The following is a 22,098-nucleotide window of genomic DNA, read 5'->3' on the forward strand; positions in this document are numbered from 1 at the left end:
CGGGTCACCGCACCCTCAGCCTGCTGAGGGCTGAGCCAGCTTTGCTAATTAGACAAACAAAGCCAACCAGATTTAAGTTTCTTTATTGATTAGTTTTTACATTTTTATTTTCAAGTTGCTTCTACAAGTACCTGTTTGAAATGGACATGAAATCACAGTAGTTGTGTCCAGCAACACTAAAAAAAAAAAAATAAAAGAAACCAAAACAAAAACCCAATCAACCAAAAACCCCTTTCACAAACCACGAGGCAAGAAGGGTATTAACCATCAGTTTGGGTTGAGCAGAGCAGTCACAAGCCCCACATCTGTACCCTCCTCAGTGGAGGAGCTGAGTTTGTGAGGGAGGAGTAAGGAAGGGGTAAGAAAAAACCATGGACATGTACAAGCGGTTGCAAGAAACCCTCCTCAGGCACAGGAGTCCATCTCAAAACCAGACATTCATAGCAGAGTAGAGGCCACAGCCTCAAGCTGTGACAATCAGTACTGAGGGAGGCAGCGAGGGGAGATCACACGCAGGGATGCTGCTGGCAGGGGTTAGTGGGTTAGATGCACCCTGACCTAGCACTGCCCCTACCAACCACTGGCTCCAGCAGAAAAGCTGCTCTCTGCCCTCCTGCCTTGTGTGTCAGAGCCCAGGGGTTTTGTTTTGATTCACCATTTCAGCCCAACACTCCCCCCTCGTCAGATACAGCACCTCCAGCTCAGCATCCTTGTCCAGAGCTGCCACCCTTGGCTGCACAGGCACAAAAGGCCCAAAAACACCTTCCAGGATCTGTAACAGTTCCAAACACAGCTCACAGGTTACAGCCAGGTGGAGTTTCACTACTCTAAAAAACACAGCTATGCTTTATGAACTGAGGATAAGCAGGTAGCTGTATTTTTCCTCCAAGAACTTTAAAAATTAGAGCAATGCTAAGGTCAAACTGAGGCACCCAAGCCAGAAAACAGGATAAAAAGTAACTTGTCTATCCATTTTGGAAAGTCTTCATTTATTGTAGTGATTATTTAAAGCATACACTATGGTATCAAAAAAAGCCATAACATGCAGACAGGACTTTTTCAGGAGAATTAGCAGAAGCAAATGTAGATTTACAATTAGCTTTAATATAATGCTATTTAAAAGCTGATAGCAGATCTCAAGTTCACTTTTGATGCTTTTGAAAGAACATGTATGCACAGGGATTGTTTGGGAGTTTAAGGCAATTTGCATATTAAGATAAAAAACCATTAGATTAATTAATTTTTATGTTGTGCTCAAAACATTAGCTGAATTGAAACCATTTACATATACTTCATCTCAAAGGACTGAGAGTCATAAATAGCAGCTGCTCCTTGATAAAAATACAGTCCTGAGAACAAGCTAGTAGCAATGCTTAAGCTATGACATCTTCCATGTCAGAGTATAAGCTATTTTTGCAATAAGGAGCAGTATTGACCAGGTGTTCAACAGGCAAAGGCATTCTAAACATGCAATAGCTCCCAACAGAAGTCTGAAATTACTTCCAGTATCTTGCTTACAATAGTTTATTTGTACACTGCAGAGAGATCAAGAAATCCTGCTATGCATTTGTGATCACTAATATTTCAAACACAACAACCAAGGGATACAACATAAGGACAGGCAGCAAAAGGTGTTTTACAAAAAAAAAAAAAAAAAAAACCAAAACAAACCCAAAACAAGAGTCTTTTAGTAATTGGTTAGATTGTTTGCAAGGTAATTGGAACACTCTTCCCCCCACAACCCCTGGGAACTACTCCACACACTATACCTATCATAGGACCAAACAACACTGGAGTGTTTAAGTTCAGTGCAAGAAGAATAATTTCATGACATTTAATTTCATTCTAAACAAAGGCAAAAGTTTATCTACATAGACATCCAAATGCAAACATATTTGGTACAGTGTAATGAATTACATCCATCTCACTCTCAGAGGTAATGCTCTTGTAGTGCTCACCTGCATTCCACAAAAAAAAAAAAGGTGTTTGAAACAGTGTAGTATGGTAGACTCAACACTTTAAAAAAATTTATTCAGCTGGAATTGGAATTTCCTAACATTCACAATATAATTTAGAATGCACTTATTACATGAAGAGCAAATAAAAGGACTTAAAACAGTTTCACATACCAGTTAAGAGATTCCACATGCTCCTTCCCCACCTACAATACTGACATCTTGGTTGTGGTTTTTTTTCTTTTACAAATACTCACTTGAACTTGTCTACCTGCCTACCTCCCCCATTTCTACAGCAGACATACAGTGACAACAGTGAGAGGATATGGGACACTGTCCTACTCAGTGTTTGGACCCTGGAAAGGAGCAGGCCTAGCTATGAAATCGAGTTTGACAATGAGCTGAACGTGAAGTGCTTCAGCAGCTGAGGCAAAGCTGCTCTCAGGAAGAGCTGTATCGTCACAGAGAGGAAAACACCGGTGGCTGAACAGAGAGCAAAGGGGGAAGTAGCCTAACCACACCTCCCCAGCAACCCCCAGCTCTACAAAAAGAGTTCAAGAACAAATCAACTTGGTTGTCTGCAAACTCTGCAGGATTAAATGCCACATTAAGATGACCCACTCCAAATCCTAGATCGTTTGTCAACATTTAACAGGGCTTTAGCCATGCACAGTATGCATATATTTTCTAGACTGCCTAACCCCTTCCTTCCACCCCTTCTTCCTCCTCCCCCTCCCCCTAAAAGAATGAAGTTGATTGATTAGAGAGTTTCACTATTGGTTTCCCCATACATCTCCCCCCAGCTGTCTTTTCTTTTGAGGGCAGGGGTGTTGTCAAATGCATTGACAACTTTTCTTCAAACAATTACCAAATTTTCGGGGTATAAAGACACTGGTGCATTTAGGAATTTACATATTTGTAAAAAAAACTAGTTACAAAACTGCATTTTTATCACCTAGCACTTTCAAGATTCATTGTTATATTTCACTAATTAATATATTAAATTAAGCCAAGGTTTGAGACTGGAAAAATTCTACCAATCTACTTAAGAACAGAAAAGAATATTTAAAACCAAAAATGAAAAGGTTAGTTATGTTACATTCCAAAATCCACAGCCCATTATATTAAATGCTTTCTTTCTACAGGAATGATGCTGTTTAAAACAGATGATTGCAAATATTTTACTGCTAGACACTCCATTACATTGGATCGTGTGACTGGAACCTGTGGATGGTGAAATCTTGAGGTTTGTCCAAGTTTCAATGTAAGGTGTCCAAGGTCCTCTCCCAGAACCATGTTTGAAAACAACAACAAAAAAAAAAAGAAATCACAGATCAAGTTCTTATGACTTTTTTCAATCTTTCCTTGGCTTTCTGTTTCTGGGTGATCTATTCACAGTTTCCTCCTCCTGCAAGAAAGTAATTTGTGTAAACATCAATAAAACAAAATCTAAATATACCCTTCGTAACCATTTTGAGAAAATCTATGAAAAATAATCCACTTTCACTTTTACATTAGAATTCAGTTTTGGAAAGGACCTACTGCTTAAAGTACTTTGTGGCAAACAGGCAAATTATTTGTTTTCAGTGGATGTACATTTGTTGGGAGCGCTCAACAGCTTCTGCTGCTGGGAGAATCCTTTAACTTCAAGCAACACTCCACCCATTTTTGAGTCATTGTGTCAGTGTAGAGCACTCAAGGTCACATCCTGACTGCACTTGAAGCTGAGTGAGTCTTTTGCCTCAAGAAGCTGCAGTCCCACTGCAGCTCTCAAGGCAGGGTCTACAGCAGTGCCTTTAGCAGGGTGCCCAAGCCTGCTCAAGTCAGCCACAGCAATTCCTATTCTTCAGGGAGATTAGGTTTTCTAAAGTTCTGAACTGGGAGGGAGGGTCACATGAGCCAGGTTAACTTTTAACACTGCAGTAAGGCCTGTTCTACACAACCTAGGAAAGAAAATGCATAAGCTTCCTTCAAAGATTAGGCACTCTTACCTCTGATGCAGGTTTCCTGTCTTCCTCCTCCTCCTCTTCTTCTTCCTCTTGACTAGCACTTCCTAGATCAGCATCACTTTTCTGCTTCTCTTCAAGGGAAAATGAAAAAAAAAAAAATTAAAATTACAAAAAAAAAAACCCAAAACATTCTCCTTCCTGACTAATCTTCAATTCACCATTGGTTTTATTTCTTATCTGCCAATCCTGTTGGTTTATTCTATCAGGGAGAACACCATTCAGATTACCTAGTTTACCTACCAAGCTTTTCATCATTTGCATCCTCCTCTTCCTCCTCCTCTTCTTTTTCTCCTTTATCTTTTTCTTCTTCTTTCTCATCATCCACCACATCAGGCTGAGGAGCATCAGTCTTCTTGTATTCTGCAGCACTTGGCTGCTTCTGAAAGGCAATGACAAACCCAGGCCATTATTTGTGACATTCAGGCACATTTTCCTGAACGTCCTTTTAAACCTGAGGCTAATTATCAGAGGAAATGCATTTACCTTTCCAGAACAGCAGAAAAGGACAACGAGGAACACTGGCAAAGCCACAGTGAGGATGTAGACTACCCAAAGCCAGGGACGCTCTTCAGCAGCTGCCATCATCTGGCCCACAACACCAGGCTGTAAGACCAAAAGAACTGTCAAATTCCACCTCATACAGCAAGCTGGCAGCTCAATTTAAGCTACAACATTTTCAAATAGGCTTTTTGCAACTTTAAACATTGTATTTCAGACCTTAAAAAAAAAAAAGAAAAAAAAAAATCAAGCTAACCTGCACAAGTACTTTTCCAATAGCTTACAAATGAATAATTAGGCTAAACAGTCCAAATATCAGAGCAAAATCTCAGAAGAGAGCAGTGAGTACTCTTAGTTACTTATAGCAACCATTAACACACTGTAATTATTAATTGAGGCTCCCACCTGTTTGGCAAAACCCTCAGCCTTAGCACATACAGGTTATATTGACAAAGGCTGAGACAGAACAGCAGAGGTGCTTCTACTGTTCCACTGCACAGCACACAATTAAACCTTCCTCTCTCACCTCTGCAGCACCATCAGCTGCTTTTTTCAGTCCCCATCCATCACTGGCCCAATCATCAGCCACAGCTCTCTCAGTACAGATAATAAAGTTGTCAAAAAAGATGTCAGATGTCATGGACCATAACTCAAGTCCCACAGCACTGACAGGAGTCATCTTGAAAGGCTCCAAGTCTTCAAAAAAGTCTGGGTTTGGGATCTTTCTAGGTTTCCATATACCCTAGAAAAGACAAAACACATTCAGCCTCATCTACTAGAAGACAAATTTTCGTTTTCAGCTCATTATGAATGGAGAGATGTAACAATCCATTGCACTTAATTACAACATCTACAGGTGCAACACATCAGTCTTTGGGAATCAATACAAAGAAGTGATGCCTGGCAAGAAAGCACTTCGAATCTGTCCACTTGAAACACAGCACAATAGTGACTGCACTTGAATTTCTAATTACATCTGCTGAAACTAAATCATTCTGGTTTTTGTGAGAGAGATGCTTTATTGGCCACCAGCTTAAGCAATGAAAACACAAACCTGATAGTTCACGTTATCAATCATAGGAGGCTTCCATTTGCCTTTGTAGTTTGGATTGTCAATCATTGGGCGCTGCCAGGTACCACAGCCAGGAGCTGTCTCACATTTAGGATTTGCAATCTGAGGTGCCTCCCATTCACCATCCATATCTTCATCCCTGAAAAGGCAAACTCAGTTTTGAAATCCACCCCTTGCCTTCATACAGAATACGACTCAATGTCTGATTTCTGGGAAAATCTAAATTCCTACTGCTAAATGAAGACACTGAAACTTTGCATAGCATAAGTCTGTAGATAAATATACTGCAGAAGGAACAAGGGTTTCAAAGACTAACTGTGAAGCACAGAAGATCACCAAAAGCCAGTCCCTGACCACAGCCTCCCCCACTGCCCCTTCCAAGCAGGTTCTACTTCAAGGTAAACATCCCTGCCCTGTTCTGCTTACAGTCACAGAGGAGTTGAAAAACGCAGAGGTGAATGCTGAACATGAGTCCTCAGACCACTGCCTTCTACTTTTGGAGAAAAACAGCCTGAACAGCAACTTCATCAGCAAGCAATAATGAACTGCAAATGTCAGTACCAAAGTCATGAAATAATTGCTGCCATTTGCAAGAGGTAGCAAACTTACCAATCTTCAGGTTTCTCAGCATCAGGGTCTGCTACATATTCTGGCTCATCATCCAGCCAGCCCTCTGGTTTCACAGCATTTTCATCTGCGATCTTTGCAGGAGCATCCTCATCCCTTGAGGGCAGAGCATTATGTGTTAGCACAGACAACACACAAGTTCTTAAGCTCAAGGCACAATTCTACAGACTTTGAACCAGCCCACTGCTCTAGACAGCCAGCCACCTTCCCTTCTGTCAGGGTCACTCCAGGATTTCAGAAAGGAATTGCCTTGCAATCCTAACACATGTGCCTCATGGCATATCAAGGTGCCAGCTGCAAAGTACTACTACTAATTTTGATCAAGACAAAATTATGGGGCTAAGGATTCTCTCAATTCCACCCTTCCAACACCCCTTACCAGTCATCTGGTTTAACAGCATCTGGGTCTGGGATTTTTGGTCTCTCATCCCAGTCCTCAGGCTTCTGGTCATTTGGGTCCTCAATCTCTCGGGGTGGATTCACAGGAGGTGACATATCATTCAGCAAATTCCCACTGTTGACAACTGTTTGATCAACCAGTATCTCAAAACTATTGTCAGGATTCAAGACTGTAAGGAAAAAAAGTTGATGTAGTCATTGCATGTACTACACAAAGCATGAGTCATAAAGCATCACTGTACAACCCAAGCTACCACCTACCCATCAACTGCTTTAAAGAACTGCTAAGAACCGTTCTCCTTACACCAAAGTACAACTACTGATGATGCACCACATCTCACCCTGTGAGAAGGCAGACTCCTGGCAGGAGTCCTACATGTGTTAAAAGCATGGAGCTTTGTAAAGTGATTTAGCAGTTACCACAACAAGTTGACTTTGGCACAGGAAATATTGCTTTAGTAGTAACAATGTATATACTCACATTCTACTCCAGACTAAGACCTCCTACTACTGACTTAGAGGATTTTAATCTCACTTCTTTATCTACTGCTGTCTCTGTAGTAGGAAAAGACAGAGACACTCCTAAGTACTTCCTGAAAGATTTTGATGATAGCTAATATACTAGACACTATTTCAAGAACTCCTGAGTTTGTCTGGTACATGGATGCAGAAAAAAATACAAACAAAACTAAAACAAACTATGATGTCTCCACAGCTAAAGCTTAGCATACCCCATGTTACCCAGAGGCAGCATTCAGGCAGTGTATACACGCTGATAGTTATTACAAACATACTTAGTTCAAGTTACTTACAACTGCCCTGAAATTCAGTTCTCCTTTAAGTACTAAGTTGCATGACCTTTCTTACATGAATCAAGACTTCCTGGAAGGATGAAATCAACCTTTGCACCGACAGTCAGTTTTTGCATTTAAAGCTTTCAAGCAGTTTTTAGTTGTATGGTGCATTGGGACAAATATTCACCTGTTCATCTGGCTCACTTTGAGCTTCTGGTGAAGAAGATGCAGTAATTATTAATATACACAGTCAGCAGTCACCATACCTAGAGTATAAAGATGAGTCTTCTTATCAGTGAAGTAAGTCTTCAGATCTGCATCTGGGCGCTTTGCGTGCTTTTCCTCGTATTTGCCAGTCTTTGGGTTTTTGTGCCGGAAGATGAAGTGCAATTTATAGTCCTCTCCACATTTGTCAGGGCCAAACATTATTGTATATGGAGTTTTGTCATGGAACTGATCCTATAAAACAGCACAATAACTCCCTGCATTATCTTGAAATACAACTTCAGTCATTGTCTGGCATAAGAATTCCCAATTCATTAAAAACTATTCTGCAATGTGAATATCAAACTCATGAAGTCTCCACACTAAATCTTATGTTCCTCATATAAGCCTCCAGAAAAAAATTATGTGCTAAGAACTATCCCAGCTATTTAATTTTGCACCTTTGGGCTCCACTTTCCACGTGGAAAACACCAGCTACTCAGGTGTTATCCAAAATATTAGTGTGACACCCACGATGTTTAAGTATATCTCTACATTACAACAAAATATTTTAAGTTATTAATTACAAGTATCAGCTACTGGCAGTAATGAAAGGCTAGCAAGGCCACTGAGTTCCTCTCACACCAAGTGATAAGCAGCACTAAAAGTGAAGCCAAGTTGCATTTAGTGTACACTTATGAACTGGGGTATACCTCAGTCTATGCTCTAACTGGATATAATCATCATTGAACTCTGCAAGTCCATTTGTTCTTGCTAACGTTATCTGAAAATTCAATGCACACATGAAACTGATTAGGCAGCCAAGCTGTGTTCTGGGTGTTTGTGGTTGTTTTGGAGATTTTTTAATAGTTTGGAAATTGTATTAATAATACAACTCCAATGAGACTGCACAAAAAAGAAGGATGGATAACAAGTCACAAAAGGAAAATGGCTAAAGTAAACCCATAGGCTAGAAGAGCCCACACAAGGTTACCCAGCAGTTCAGCTTCGTCTGAACAGGCTAAACCACTTCAGTGAGAGGAGAAAATGCAGCCCTTGGGCCTTAGGAGCTGGCCACTCTCCCAAGCACCTCCTTTTTCATTCTAGAACCCAGGGAAAGCTGAGGCACTGCAGAGTTTGGCAAAGGTCTACAACTGCTCAGCTATTAGGGAACTTCAGTTTGCACTCAAGAGGCCGTCACATTTCAGTACTTATCCTCTCCAACTGAAAGCACTGGAAAATGCTGAGTGCAAAGTACTTGGGCAATCAGGCCCCACTGCCTTCACTAAAAAGGTTTCTTCAGAAAGAAGCAAAGTGAAAAAACTTCAAGTTCTTTCCCAGCTAATACCCAAAAGTAGGAGCATTACTCACCAGGTTCAGCTCAGGGGTTTTTGAAAGCAATTTCACATAGGCCCCACCACACTCTATTCCATTTTGGAAGTTTACTTCATACCTAATTTTAGTTTTGGATAGAAGAGGGGAGAGCACATGTTATACATGAGGAAAAATTATTTTTGCAATACACAATTACAATTTTGTCAGTACAAATTAACAGTAACACTGTTTTGTTGTTGTTTGCTTTAAATCATTTCTCCAGTGAATATTAAAGATACCATCATATAGATACAGATAGAAAAAAGGACTAAGAGAATATTCACAAGAGCCTGAGAAACAGTTTAAAAATTGAGGATTTATAAGAAATAACCTGACAGAAGAGATTAAAGAAATTGAGTGCTGGCCTAAACAATAATGACCTAGAAGTAGAGAGGAAGAAGAAAAAGCTTTCCAGTATATGACACTTCAACGGGGACTGAGGCAAACCAATTATTTTCCCAACAACTACTACAGTAGACAGACAACTCAGTTTGCAGGACTACAAAGCAAAAACAACTGGATTTTAGGAGAAGCCCTTTAGGGTTATAAGCATACAACAGTATTTAGGGATGCCAAGGAGCCTGAAAAAGGCAAAACATCTCTGTCAGGAATAAGCTAAGTAAGCTTGATCCTCTCACAATGCCAGCAGCTGGAGTGGATGACCACTGGGCTTTATTTTTAGCCTAGTATTTTGAGCCAAAACTAAACAGTGCAAAGCAAAGTGACCAATTCATTATCTTGTGCAAATACAAATTAATTTACTCTTTGTTTAAAATTGATAACATCACTAATAGTGCACAACTCAACTGTTCTCACTGAATTATGTTTTTCCCCTGACTTGTTAGTCTAAGATACATGCAAGTAGATTCTTCTGCAACAGTTGTGACCTATGTAAGGTGTTCATCTTCCATGGCAAATGAACTAAGACACAGGAAGGAGGAAACAAATGCATCTTTACCCCTCTGTCCACTTCTCCTCAGAAACAGGGGGCAGTTTACTGTAGAAGAAAGTGCCCTGACCTACTTACAGGCCAGCATTCTTTCAAAAGGACAAGGACTTCCACAATTAGCAGTACAAAAGTCAGTTGCCTGACCTTGTTACCACAATTAAATCAAGTCAACTGAAGCCACAAGACAGGTTACCAAGACTAGTTTGCAGAGACTTCTTCCTTTTCCAGCCTTCAGAAGGACCCATGCAGCTACAAACTCCCCACTTTGGGAAGCTGGGTTACTATTTTACTCTTACTCAAAACAGTGTAATAATATGTTACAACATCTGGTGTCATCTAGAGCCCCAGTCAACAAAAGCTCAGTTATGGAATTAACCTCAGCTTGCTATCATGTCACCCTGGAATCAACAGAACATCAAATTATTCTTTACTTACTGTATAATAAGGGGTTTGGTATCAAACACAAATGGCTTGGAAAGTCTGGAGGAAATTGCATGATGCTTGGCTCTGGTAACCATTACCAGCCCTTTGTCTCCTGGAAGCTTTGTTTCCTTCATGTCTTGGACTTCCCACTTACCTGGGGAGGAAATTGATCAAACACTCATTTATCTTAAAATTTCTGAATTGATATTTTCTTTAAATTAGAACTACATTTTATATTATTAGCCAGGTATATAAACATCCCTCTCATTTTCTTCAGTGAATATAATTTTAGCTGAGTAACAGCAAAGAAAGACTTGCACCTCTTTTTCATACATGACAAACAGCATCAGAAACATTTATCATTCAAAACCTGGGTTGGACTCACCATCATATTTGGCAATCTCATCATCTGTATCATCTTTCTTGGCTCTGGAAAGGACCCACCTAGAAGACAGACACTCAATGGTTAGAAAACTGTAAAAATCACACACTAAAATCCTGCCCTTAAGATAAGGTAGCCCTTGCTGTCTCATGACTACACCCCAGAATCTTGATCCCCTGAAGAGTTTTGTTTCCAAGCCCACAAACTTTTCTATGTTTGCTACTTCCCAGCCCAAGGTAGGACCATGGTCTCATGAGCAAGTACCTCACTCCTGTAAAAAACAAAGAAAGCCCCCACAGAAGTAGCACCTTACCATCCTCACATCACCCCAGGAAAGTAAAAAAGCCACATGTAATGGCCTCACCTCCCCTTTATTACTAGAACTTAAGGAAATACTGGTTTAACTCAGCACCTGAATATCTAGCCTCAAAAAGTCATTACTCTAAGCCCAACTGAACAGGGGCCCTTTGATTTAGTTTTGAACAGTACAAGTTCTGCAGGGAGGGTTTCATTGCCTTCCACCAACATTTTACACTATTTGCTGTACCAAATCATCCTTCAGATTCTACTCACCCATCCAGAGTTCCTTTATCAAAAGATTCCACAAAATACACTTCACCAGTTGGGACAGGGGGCCTGTAAGTAACCTATTGGAAAAGGGAGGCATTTATGCATCTTTCAAGACACATTCTTTATTCTACAGAAATACAGGCATGTAAAGCTCACACTCCCTCCTACATTCAAGTACAGCTCACCTGGACATTCTTGAAGCATAAACACAGAAATTACATAAATATTGCTGCCTGTGCCAAGTTGTTGTGCTCTTGTCTGCAACAAAACCTCAAGTATATACCTAACTGGAAATTTTAGCAATGACTCCTGATACTCAGATGTATCCTTGAAATCCGTGATGTAAGTTTTCTGGAAGAACATGAGGGACATGAAAACAGGAACAAAGCAGCCAACCTTAATTCCAAGCCCTACTCCTAGATAACATCTTTTTAACATTACAACAGGCTAAGAAAATAAAGACAACTCTGATCAGACTCCCATTAACCAAAACACAAGCACTAATTCAATTGTTTAAAGGAATTCTATGTCAAACCTTTGGAGCTGGAGGAGCACTGCTTGTTTCAGACTTTGACTCTTCTACATCCTCAATACCATCATCCAAGTCATCCTCAATATCAACTACATCATCAGCATCATTGTCTTCATCTGTATCATGTGCCTGGAGAGCAAGGATGCCGAGGGCCAGCAGGGTCACACACAGCAGCCATTTCAGCTCCATGTTCTGAATAAACAGGACAAGCAGAGTGGTGAAGCCAGCGCTGCACACAGAGCCACACGAGGCTTCTCAGTACAAATCAGAGCATCCAAGGCAACAGGTGAAGTGCAAACTTCTCTCTCCAGCTCTGTTATTTACAACATCTGCCTGAGACAGCTCTAAAAGCTGGGAAAGAACACAACATAAAGCTAAGTATTTAATATCAAACAGATATTAACTCAGTGGAGAACCACATGTACACGTTCTGCAGATCATGCAGAAGTGTCATAATTTTGCTCTTACACTGTCACAGCCCACAAGCAGGACAGCAGACACACACATGACACCATAACATATGTGGCTGTAAAAGCCTAAAAAGAAAATCCATTTCATGCTTATGAAGGACTTTAAATGCACCATGCAGGAACTCAAGCTTCCATTCAGTCCAGAAATTGGAATAAAATTCTCTATTTTATTCAAAAATAGTAATTTTTCAGAGTACTCAATCTTCATCTCCTGTTCAATATATTTTTTATCCTTTTAAATGCAGAGCTCTGGTGTTTTCAATAATCAAACCCCTTCCCCAGGTTTTATTGTAGAATTACTGCCAACAGTCATTGCTACTACTGGCAGATGCCTACAAGCAGTTAAAGCTCCTGGAAACTTCCACTTGATTCAATTCCCTTCTCTCAATCTCTAATTTAACAAGATGACCAAGGAAAGAGTAGCTGTTAACTGGAGTCTTACAGAATTAAAATATCACACCTAAACTAATTCATAAGGTGCTCAGCACATTGTCACACCTAAAACAGGATAGATAATGGCAAGCTGTAGCTTACAATACCTTGTAAGTAAAATGGGTTTCAATTTGACTTTCCTCCTAGAAAAGCGACAAGATCACTGCCTCTTTAGGTTGATACAGAAGGCAACATTCCCAGAATCCTGCTCAGTTTTATCTGCCCAAAACCCTCACAACAACCACCTGTGCCTTGCTCATCTTTTCTCCTTTGAATCCCACTCCAAATTTTCCTCCCAAAACCAGAGGTATAACTGAGACTGAACTTTTTTTGAAAACAAGCATAAAACCAAACATCCCCTCCCTCCTTCCCTTGCATTCCTACCTTGCACTGCAGCCCTGCAGACTTTCAAACACAACTCAAGCAGAGTTAACAGTGCCTGTAGGGGTTTGACATCATGCTAGGAAACAAACTTTCAACTTTCCAATGCACGTTTAGGCAACTAAAAGAGTTCACACTCTCAAAAGCTTATCAGCATTATCCAATTTTCCAAGACTACACTGCATACTAGATCTACCATTCTTAGATTATTCTTTAACTTACTGCTATTGACAGAGAGGATTTAAATACTTTATACCTGTGGTTTTATAACTACAACAAAATTGTATTTTAAAGACTTGAGCTGAGGTCATGTCCAGCTTGTCACTACAGGAACAGCAATTGCAGCCAGTTTTCCAACAATAGTGATGGCCTTGAGGATTATGGTCCAAATGCATGTGCAGAGACCTCCCCCACTCAGTTCAGGCAACTGCACCCAAACACCTCTGAGCCAAAAGGACAATCATTCCAGAAGGAATAGCTGACAAAAACTTCCAAGGGCTGTTATATATGAGCAAAGCTTGTTTGCTTAATGCACAGTGTACAGCCAAAACTGAAAATAGTTTCAGACCTCAAAACAGCTCTTATTAGTGTGAGAGCCACAACACAAAACCAAGGACTGAAAAGGGTCAAGCAGACATCAGTACCCTTGGAGCTGCAAATTCTTCTTGCACAGATAATGTGTTCTTTGAATAAACTCATATCCAGCAGCATAAGAGCAATACAGAAACAAGAGCCTGAAGCTTCATCTGAAAAAGTGATCTTTAGAACTCTGCATGTGCCCCGTGTGACTGAAGCAACCATGGATGAAATGGCACAAAAACACCATTCCATGCAAAGGGTTTCATTGTGTCTTACCTTACCAATAGGGCTTCACTAAATATTTTTAAAATAGAACTAAATTCAGGAAGATAATACAGTTTTATAACTGCTTTCAAATAATACTATGCAGATAGAATGAGCATGTCATAATTTGGAAAGTGATATGACAAAGTTAATCTTAAAAATATACCAAAGTTAAAAATGAGCCAATTCTTTCCTAAAAGGAAGGAGTTTCTGCACCCCTCCTCCCAACCTTGTGCAAAGGGTATTAACAGTTTAGCATGCAAGTAATCCTTTAAATAATCTCACCAGTAGCCAACCAGCACGAAAGTTTTGATGAAGGAATTAAATCATCCCCCACAACTTTCCTGCCAGTACTGACTCCATATGTAATAATTACCTACTTCACAATCCCACCTCAACTACAACCCTTTGAAATGATTTGTCAGCAGCAAATGGACTTTGGTAAATGCTCACACCCAAGTGGCAAAGGCACGTGGCCTCAGAAATTCTTCTGTCAAAGCATCTTAGTGAAAGCAGCCAGCAGAATGCTGCTGCACGTGTGTGCTCCTGGCACAGCCACAGGTATCTGCCCTGCCACACTGAGCAGCTCATGCTCTGTCTGAACTGGAGGCCTTGCTGAACCTCATTTATTTCAAGGAAGTATTTCATGGTCAAGTTACCAAGGAAGCTTCATCACCCCTCACCAAAAAAAAAAAAAAAAGCTAAAAAGTCTGAAGAGAAGCTAATCCAGTTTCATGTCCTTACCTCTTTACAATCATTGGCAAGCAGTTGCACAAGTTTATATCCCTGCAGAAAGCTCCTCAGGACATTTCCTACACATTAAATCAGTCCCAAATTCAACATAAGCTACCATTCATATACCTTGAGTACAGGCTGGTAGCTTCTTCTGCAACCTGCCAGTTATAATGCCAAATTCCTTATTCTGTTTAACCTGAAACAATATAAAAAGCTGGCTAAATTATAGGAAAAAAGGCACTATGTTCTCAGAAGAGCAATTTAAGTGAGGCACACAATTTCGACATTTAAAAAGCTATTTCTACCCATAATGGATGTACTGCTACAGGAAAAAAATTCAAATTCACTTTACACAATCCTTAGGGACACAACATAAACACAATTATGCCCTAGTAAATTAGGTTATTCCTAAATAGAAGAGGAAGGGAGGGGGAGAGATACAACTCAGGTTTTACACAAAACAGGCATAAATCAATTTTTCAGTAGGACTTTAAGTTGCTGGCAACTACAGGTGTTCAGTTGGCCACCTCATAGTCTAACCTACAGACACTCTCACCTACTCTATTATGATCTGACTTCTTCCTTAAATTTCCAAGCAATTACCATCCTTGGCCATTTTTTGCTCTGCCTGCACCTCCCTTCTTCAGGTTAAACTGTGCAGCACTTCTGCAGGTTGGTGTATTTCTGATCATGCAATTGCCAAAAGCCATTAACAAAGGAACACTTTCATAACAGGTGAGAGCTTCTGACGTCTCCATTCTACTTCAGGGTAACCATCACTTTCACCATAACAACGCCTCAAGTCAGAGATAACTCCATGTACTTTTTAAAAAGAGAGTCTTCAGTCACTTGCAGACATTGGCACAGCACTGAGATTGAAGGGGAAGCTACTGCAATCCCAGAGTTTGAGACTGTCAGTGCTACAGATGACTTGTTCTCTCTGCACACACCAGGGCCAGCTTCTACCCCAGAAAACTTCTGAGCTGACATTTGAGCACCTGGGAGCCAAAAGGCTGAAACATTTCACCCCAGTATTTGTAAGATCTATAGCAGAGTGCTGGAAAGAGTCTCCTCCAACAGCTGTACTACAGACTTTACTTTTTCACAAAGTAAAATCAAAACTAAATTGGAGTGAGATTCAGAAACAGAATCAGGATCTTACCCCAAAAGCACAACTCCTACCATAAAGGATTAAGTGATTGCTACAGTTCAAGGCTTTCAAGAGAGTCATGTATCTTCAAAGATTAATTTTTATTTAGAATTCCCCTTTTTCTGGGCATAAAGGAGAAAGTTCTCCTTTATTATTGGTACAACACTGGAAGCACTCATACAACAGACAGTTGTCACTATTCTCCCTAGCATACATGTCCCCTGGAAGAGAGTGAAATTGCCCATAGGAAGGATCCTCAAGCCCTCTGTTATCATTCTTGCAGAACAAACTGTTTAGTAACTCCCCTGTCAGGTCAAACAGAGCCTGCAAAACCAGTTTAATCATCTCCTTGGTTACTAATCTATTTCAGTGGTTCATCAAGCCAGTTCACAATACAGAATATTTCAGAATGTATAACTACATTTGAATGGCTACTGGCTATCTGGTTTACTACTTGCTCTTTAAAAAAAATAATTAAAGAGTCAGACTGAATAGATCCTATGAAAACAAGACACTTACTACAAACAACACCTATGCAATTTAACTGGATGAGCATCAGTGGTTTCTCTTTCAGCAGTACCTGAAGTCTCAGCTGAGTGACTCAAGCAAAGGCAGCACAAATCCCGCTGGCCAAGCCCTGTGCTGCCAGCACTGGGTTCCAGTGGGGCATTCACAGCAGAAGCACACCAGTGAAAACAAGCACAATGCCTCATGCAAGGCAAGAACTGGGCAAGAAACATTTCAAGTCAACATAAAGACGATTCATCACAACACAAAAATAATTGCAAAGAGACAAGAACAGAAAGGCTGAGACACAGATATACATTTTCCCTCTCAAATGAGAGTTCTGTGGTTTTGAGCAAAGGCTCAGTTACCCCACTTGGCCGTGCACTGGTTTCCTAGAGTCAGAACTACTGAAGAGCAGAGGAAATCTCCTCTGCATCTCACAATCCCTCTGCCCTGCACATCCTGCCTCCTCTGCGGTGCCAGGGTAACTGTTTACACAGGCTCATGATGAACCAGCCGCTGGTTTAAGATGGCTCCAAGTCCTTCTGCCTTCTGTTATTTTAACCCTGAATCAATACCCCAGGCCAAGCCAGCAGCAAAAGCAAAAAGAGATGTAGCAGTACCAGTGAAAGTAAGTAGCCAAGGACAGAGGAACTAAAGCTGTTGGCAGCAGAGCCAGCTCAATACCACAGTTTCAAGTGCAGGTCTGTGACCTGCACCTGCCTGATCTGTCTGTAGGCAGATTTGGGGGATGGACACCACGGTGAAGCTGAAAACTGTGGCCAAATATTGTCATTTCAACAGCCAGTACAGTGCCTCAGCACCCCTCTGAAGGGGATATAATAAAATTATGTTCATGTATATACAGCAACTCATAATGCAGACAGCACTCTTTCCTCTGAAATACTGTTTTTCAGCTGGACAGCTTCCAGTATTGTGAAGATTCTGCCTTAAACATCATAACTCAAAGAACAGCAGACAAGGCTAAAGAAAACCCACCTTACTAACAAGAGAAGAGAGGCAAGAACTCTCCATACCTTCCTACACCCCCCCCTTTTTTTTTTTTCTTCCCTTCAGTAAGGAGTGGCTGGGATATATTTCTACATGAGGAAGAAGTCTCCTGGAAAGGATTAGCCAGATCCCTCTCTTGGGGATCCCCACAAAAAAAGCTGCCTCCTGTTTGGGTTGTAGAGAGCACAAACCAGGCAAGGGATTAGGTGTGAAAAGGGACAGCAACAAAGCTTGCTTTTAATAGGCATTTCAAATATGCCAGTTTCTAAAAATAATGTACAACAGTGCAGATCCAGTACAGAAGCAAAAAGCAGATACTGTTTGTCAGCACAGATATCCTTCCTGCAGAACTGCAAGTCCTTGGAGGGTAAGACAGAACCATGAGGCTTTTTGACCTCATAAAACAGATGGGCTGCTGGGAAAATTATATTAGTGGGGGCAGATCTGGAGGGACCCCAAGATCTTTGAGACCATCACACCTAGAAATCAATGCAAGTTTGCCCTGCTACAGAACTGGTTCCAGCAAGAACAGGCTGCCACCATGATTACTACCAGAAGCAGAAAATCAAAGGCCAGAAAAAGAAGTAAAAGATGGAGCTAAGGACAAGTCTCAGTGCATTCTCTGTAAAGGATTTATTCATTTACTCAGGGGAAAGTGTTACAGCACACCACATGAGAGGGTAAACTGATGGAATTTCAAAACTTTCTTACTATTTTACACTAGATTCCCTTTCTAGGAGGGCAGTTGCTCCCAAAAAGATACACAAGTATCTTCTTCATAATGTTTTTTTAAACTAGAAATACTAGAAGTTAATACAAACACCAAGTTTTACTCGGACCTTTTCCCAGTTTAATTAAATGTTTTGCATAAGCCCATCAAATACAGCCGAATTAAGAATAAAGTGGTCTTTGAAGTCAGGCACCTCAGTGTGAACGTAGAGTAATATATACACCAACCTATATTTAACCATTATTTTATCTGCATTAGCTCATACATTATTATAGTTCTGCTATCTCTTTGCAGTACTTTAGCAACAACCAAAATCACAACGTGCAAGACTGCCCCATAAAACCCATGTGATAACCATGCTTACTTGACAACGTGAAGTCAACACACTACATTTAGAAATACATTACGTGCCTAGAGACCAGTATTCAGACATCTAACATACTCTAAATAAGTTCCAGAAAGAGTTTTCCACGATGATCTGCAGAAGCTCTGCAGCATTAATTATGTTAACATTGACCATCTTGAGGTCTGGACCTTCACCATTACTACTGCCATTACTACATGTCCATTTCCCCTCACAGCCAAATCACCTGCAGCATTTCTCTTTCTGTAGCCTAGAAAGTTCTGAATCAGAAACCTGAATGTGAAAGTTCACACTTCAAAATCAGTACAGATAAGAAAGCAGTGAACTGTACATGCTTTAATTCAAAGATGTGGGGGCTTTTTTTATTTTAAAAGCACACAACACAATCTTCAGCCAGAAATGAGAAGTGAGATGTCATTTATACACTATTTTAAAGACACCCAACGCGAACGATATTTGGGGGTCAAAAATCAAAGCAGGCATTTCGATTCCTTTAAATTCTCAGGTCTTCCTGCTGCAGATTCCTCGCCTGCACTTCACCTGTTGGGACTCCAGCTCCGCGCCATGAGCTCCCCCCTTCCAGAGGCTTCTCCTTCCCCTCGCACAGCCCCAGCCAGGCCCACGCCGTGCTCCGCACCCACCCCCGACCGCCCTTTGCGGAGCTTCACGGGGAGCACGTTCCAGATTATTTCCGACATGGAACACGTAGCCAGATAAAACCTAAACCCTCCCGGTCCCACCACGCGGCCCCGGCGCCCGGAGCGGCGCTCCCAGAACTTACCAGAAGAGCCGCCGCTCCCCCCAGGCCGCTCCGAGCCCTGCGGGTGCCGGGCGGGACCCGGCGCCACCGCCGCAGCCCCGCGCCCGCCCCCGGCCTCAGGGGCCTCCCCGGGCCGTCCCTCCCGCCCCGGCTCCGGGGGGTCCCCGCCTCCTCCCACCCCCGGCATGGGGCCGGGAGCACGCACGGGCCGCCCACCCCCCAGGGCCCAGCAGCGCCCCGCCGCACGCCCCACGACAGGCCAGGATCCCCCACCGCCTCACGCCGCGGGCGGGTCCATTCCCCGCTCCCCCGCCCCGATGTTCCGGAGCCGCAGCGGCTGTGAGGGAGGGAACGGACGGACAGACGGACACACTCACCCTCCGCCGCCCCGGCCACCGCCGCCGGGCTCCCCTCACCTCCGTCACGTGCCCGCGCGCCCGCCGCCGCCCGCCTATCTGCCGCGCGCCAGCCCCACCCCCGCCTCACGGCGCTCAGCCTCTGCCATTGGCGCGCAGGGCGCCCGTCCGCCCGCCCAGCCATCAGATTTGCGTTCTGATTGGTTGATATAACCGCCGATCAACATCCGGCCCGCCTCTAAACACGCCCCCAACGGCGCTGCCCTTCGTGGAGCGCTGTCATTGGACGGCGGGGTTGCAGGAAGTGCCAGCTGATTGGCTGGTTGCGGGCAGGCCGTTGGGATGTGGGCGGGGTCCCAACGGGTGTCGGTCCAGGGGCGCTGCGGAGGCTGCCGGGGCCTTGCGGGCGGTAGGGGGCGGTAGGGGGCGGCAGGGGGCGGGGCCAGCCCCTCACGCCCTCCCCGCGCCCCCCCCCCACCCCATCCCCTCATGCCCCTCACCCTCCGGCCCACAAAATAGCGCTGTGTTAAACAGCAGAGCCGTCTTTTTGTCTTCTCGTTCCTTAGAAAGGGTGTTCAGATTTTCTTGCCTATTCAGCAAAGTCGGTGTATCCCGTGGTTCTTTTCCTCAATTACAAGCCGAGGGTTTAATAAAATAGTGAACAGTTACACAGACTCCAGCGTGTTCAGAACATGGCAGCGCTGCTCAGCAGCTGCTTGCCCAAATTGTGCAATTCCAGAACCTTTAACCTGTGCTCTATTTTGAAAATGAAAGTACCGTAGTTTTGTAGAGGTGAAATACTGTGTAAATGTTGAATGTTTGTACATCGAATCATTAAAGAAACACAGGGAAATACAGAAAAAGTATCCTTGGTGGGCCAATGGGACAGACAGGCCAAAGGCGATGCTGGGTTTGATGGGACCATGTGAACAAGGTCAAGATTAAACTTGAGGAGTCTCCGTGTCCTGCCACACTCACAGCCATGTGGGAGGACAGGGAACACAGCTCCATGGTGAGGAAAACAGGCTCTGGTAGCCTGGAAATTACAGCACCTTTGAGTTATGTCTGAGCTGCACCAGCTGAGAGCAGCTCCATAGAAAGCTGTGTCTGAACCACCCAGCTCAAAGTGAGCTCCTATGTGATCTGTGGGCTGCAGCATGTTCCAGGAGATAGGAGGTATTCTGTAGGAATAACAAATCCAATATATTACTAGAGAAAAGTAAGAAAGAAAAGGGTGGTGGTTTTTTTCCTTTGTAAACATAAATCTGTTTTGAGTTGATGCAGTGAGTCAGCAGTATAAGTTTCCCCACAGAGAAAATTCCACCGTGTTAGGACAAAGCAAGCAGGGCCCCAGCATTCAGAAATAAGGCTCAGCATAAATGAAATCAGCAAATCCCTGCTTGCACTGAAGTTTGGAATCAAACACATTTTTCCAGAAAGACACCAAGCTGGCTCCTAAACTGCTCTGTTGAGCTATACCCAGACAGAACAGAAGATGCAGACAGGCAGGGAAATAGTCACAAACAGGGCAGCACAGGAGATATCAAATGTTTAAAGAACGTAAAAACACTATGGAAAAGTACCTTAAAGAGTAACAAAGCAGTATATTTTAGCAAGTGCCCTCCTCAATCTAGGCAAACCCATTTTTCCACCAAATATCTTTCAAGCCTTTCTTTTGAAACAGGCTATTAACTGCAACATGACTGCAGGACAGCATAATACTCCTGCTGAAATCACAGAAGCACCAGGAAGTCAAATATACTCACACACACACATGTGATTCCCCTTTCTCTCCCACCCTTTCCCAAAAAAGAAAACATTCTTTCCTTTTACAACCTGCTGAATCATGGCACAGGCAGGCAGCCCTGGAGCTGGCTCCTGCCTGTGCTGCTTTGTCATCGAGGAGAACAGAGCACTGTAAGTTACAAAAAAAAAAAAAAATCTGCTAAAAGCATATCCTATGTGGGGATTTTTGAGATGTTTGAACTTAGATAAAAGAAATACAGAATGAGCACGTGAGAGAGATAATCCAGAAAGAAAGCAAAAGGGATGAGTAAAGGAAACAGAAGAAACATGCACAGAGGTTTAACTGCTTTGGCAGCTGAGAAGGTGGTATTTTTAGACTCCAGAGTGCCAGGGCAGGGAAGATGAAAGAAAGAGAATGGCAGAAACCACATGGCAAACATGACATTGTCAAGGAAAAACATTTTGGTGTGTTCAGGCTTTATTGCAGCAGATTTGCTTTGTCCCACTGGCAAACAGTCAGGAAGGGTGTTGCTCTCTGACTTTGGCAGTGCAGTTGGAAAGGCAGAAATCAGGCACTGTGGTGAGTCTGGCAGAGCCTGAACATGCACGCCTCAGAGGTGAGAGGCAACAGTCTATTAGTGCACTAGAACTTTGAGTAATTCCATTTCAGGGAACTTTCTTGTCCTGAGTGTTATCAGACAGAAACCTCATGTGCTTTCCACTGATATTTTCATCATTCCCTCTAACTTAATCCCCAAAGTGTTCCTCCTTCCTTAATCCCTTCAGGGCATTGCCACATTGCTGGAGCTCTCCTTGCATTTCAAG

General features: G+C 42.5%; 1 protein-coding gene across 2 annotated transcripts; it reads right to left on the bottom strand.

The window, feature by feature from the left end:
- Positions 1-67: 67 nt before the first annotated feature.
- Positions 68-19,630, bottom strand: CANX (calnexin). 2 transcript variants are annotated; one of them, XM_064724863.1, is made up of 15 exons: positions 19,549-19,630; positions 11,792-11,980; positions 11,260-11,333; positions 10,690-10,748; positions 10,317-10,458; positions 8,930-9,011; positions 7,621-7,813; positions 6,541-6,730; positions 6,144-6,257; positions 5,517-5,673; positions 4,989-5,204; positions 4,448-4,567; positions 4,205-4,343; positions 3,947-4,035; positions 68-3,363 (listed from the first exon to the last, which is right to left on the bottom strand). In XM_064724863.1, the coding sequence occupies exons 2-15, from the start codon at positions 11,975-11,977 to the stop codon at positions 3,310-3,312; spliced, it is 1,815 nt and encodes a 604-aa protein (XP_064580933.1). In that variant the 5' UTR covers positions 11,978-11,980; positions 19,549-19,630; the 3' UTR covers positions 68-3,309. The 2 variants fall into 2 exon arrangements, with proteins under 2 accessions (XP_064580933.1, XP_064580934.1); XM_064724864.1 differs by having other exon boundaries at positions 19,588-19,607.
- Positions 19,631-22,098: the final 2,468 nt, after the last annotated feature.

This window comes from Zonotrichia leucophrys, chromosome 13, assembly GCF_028769735.1.
Source record: "Zonotrichia leucophrys gambelii isolate GWCS_2022_RI chromosome 13, RI_Zleu_2.0, whole genome shotgun sequence".
NCBI classification, from domain to species: domain Eukaryota; kingdom Metazoa; phylum Chordata; class Aves; order Passeriformes; family Passerellidae; genus Zonotrichia; species Zonotrichia leucophrys.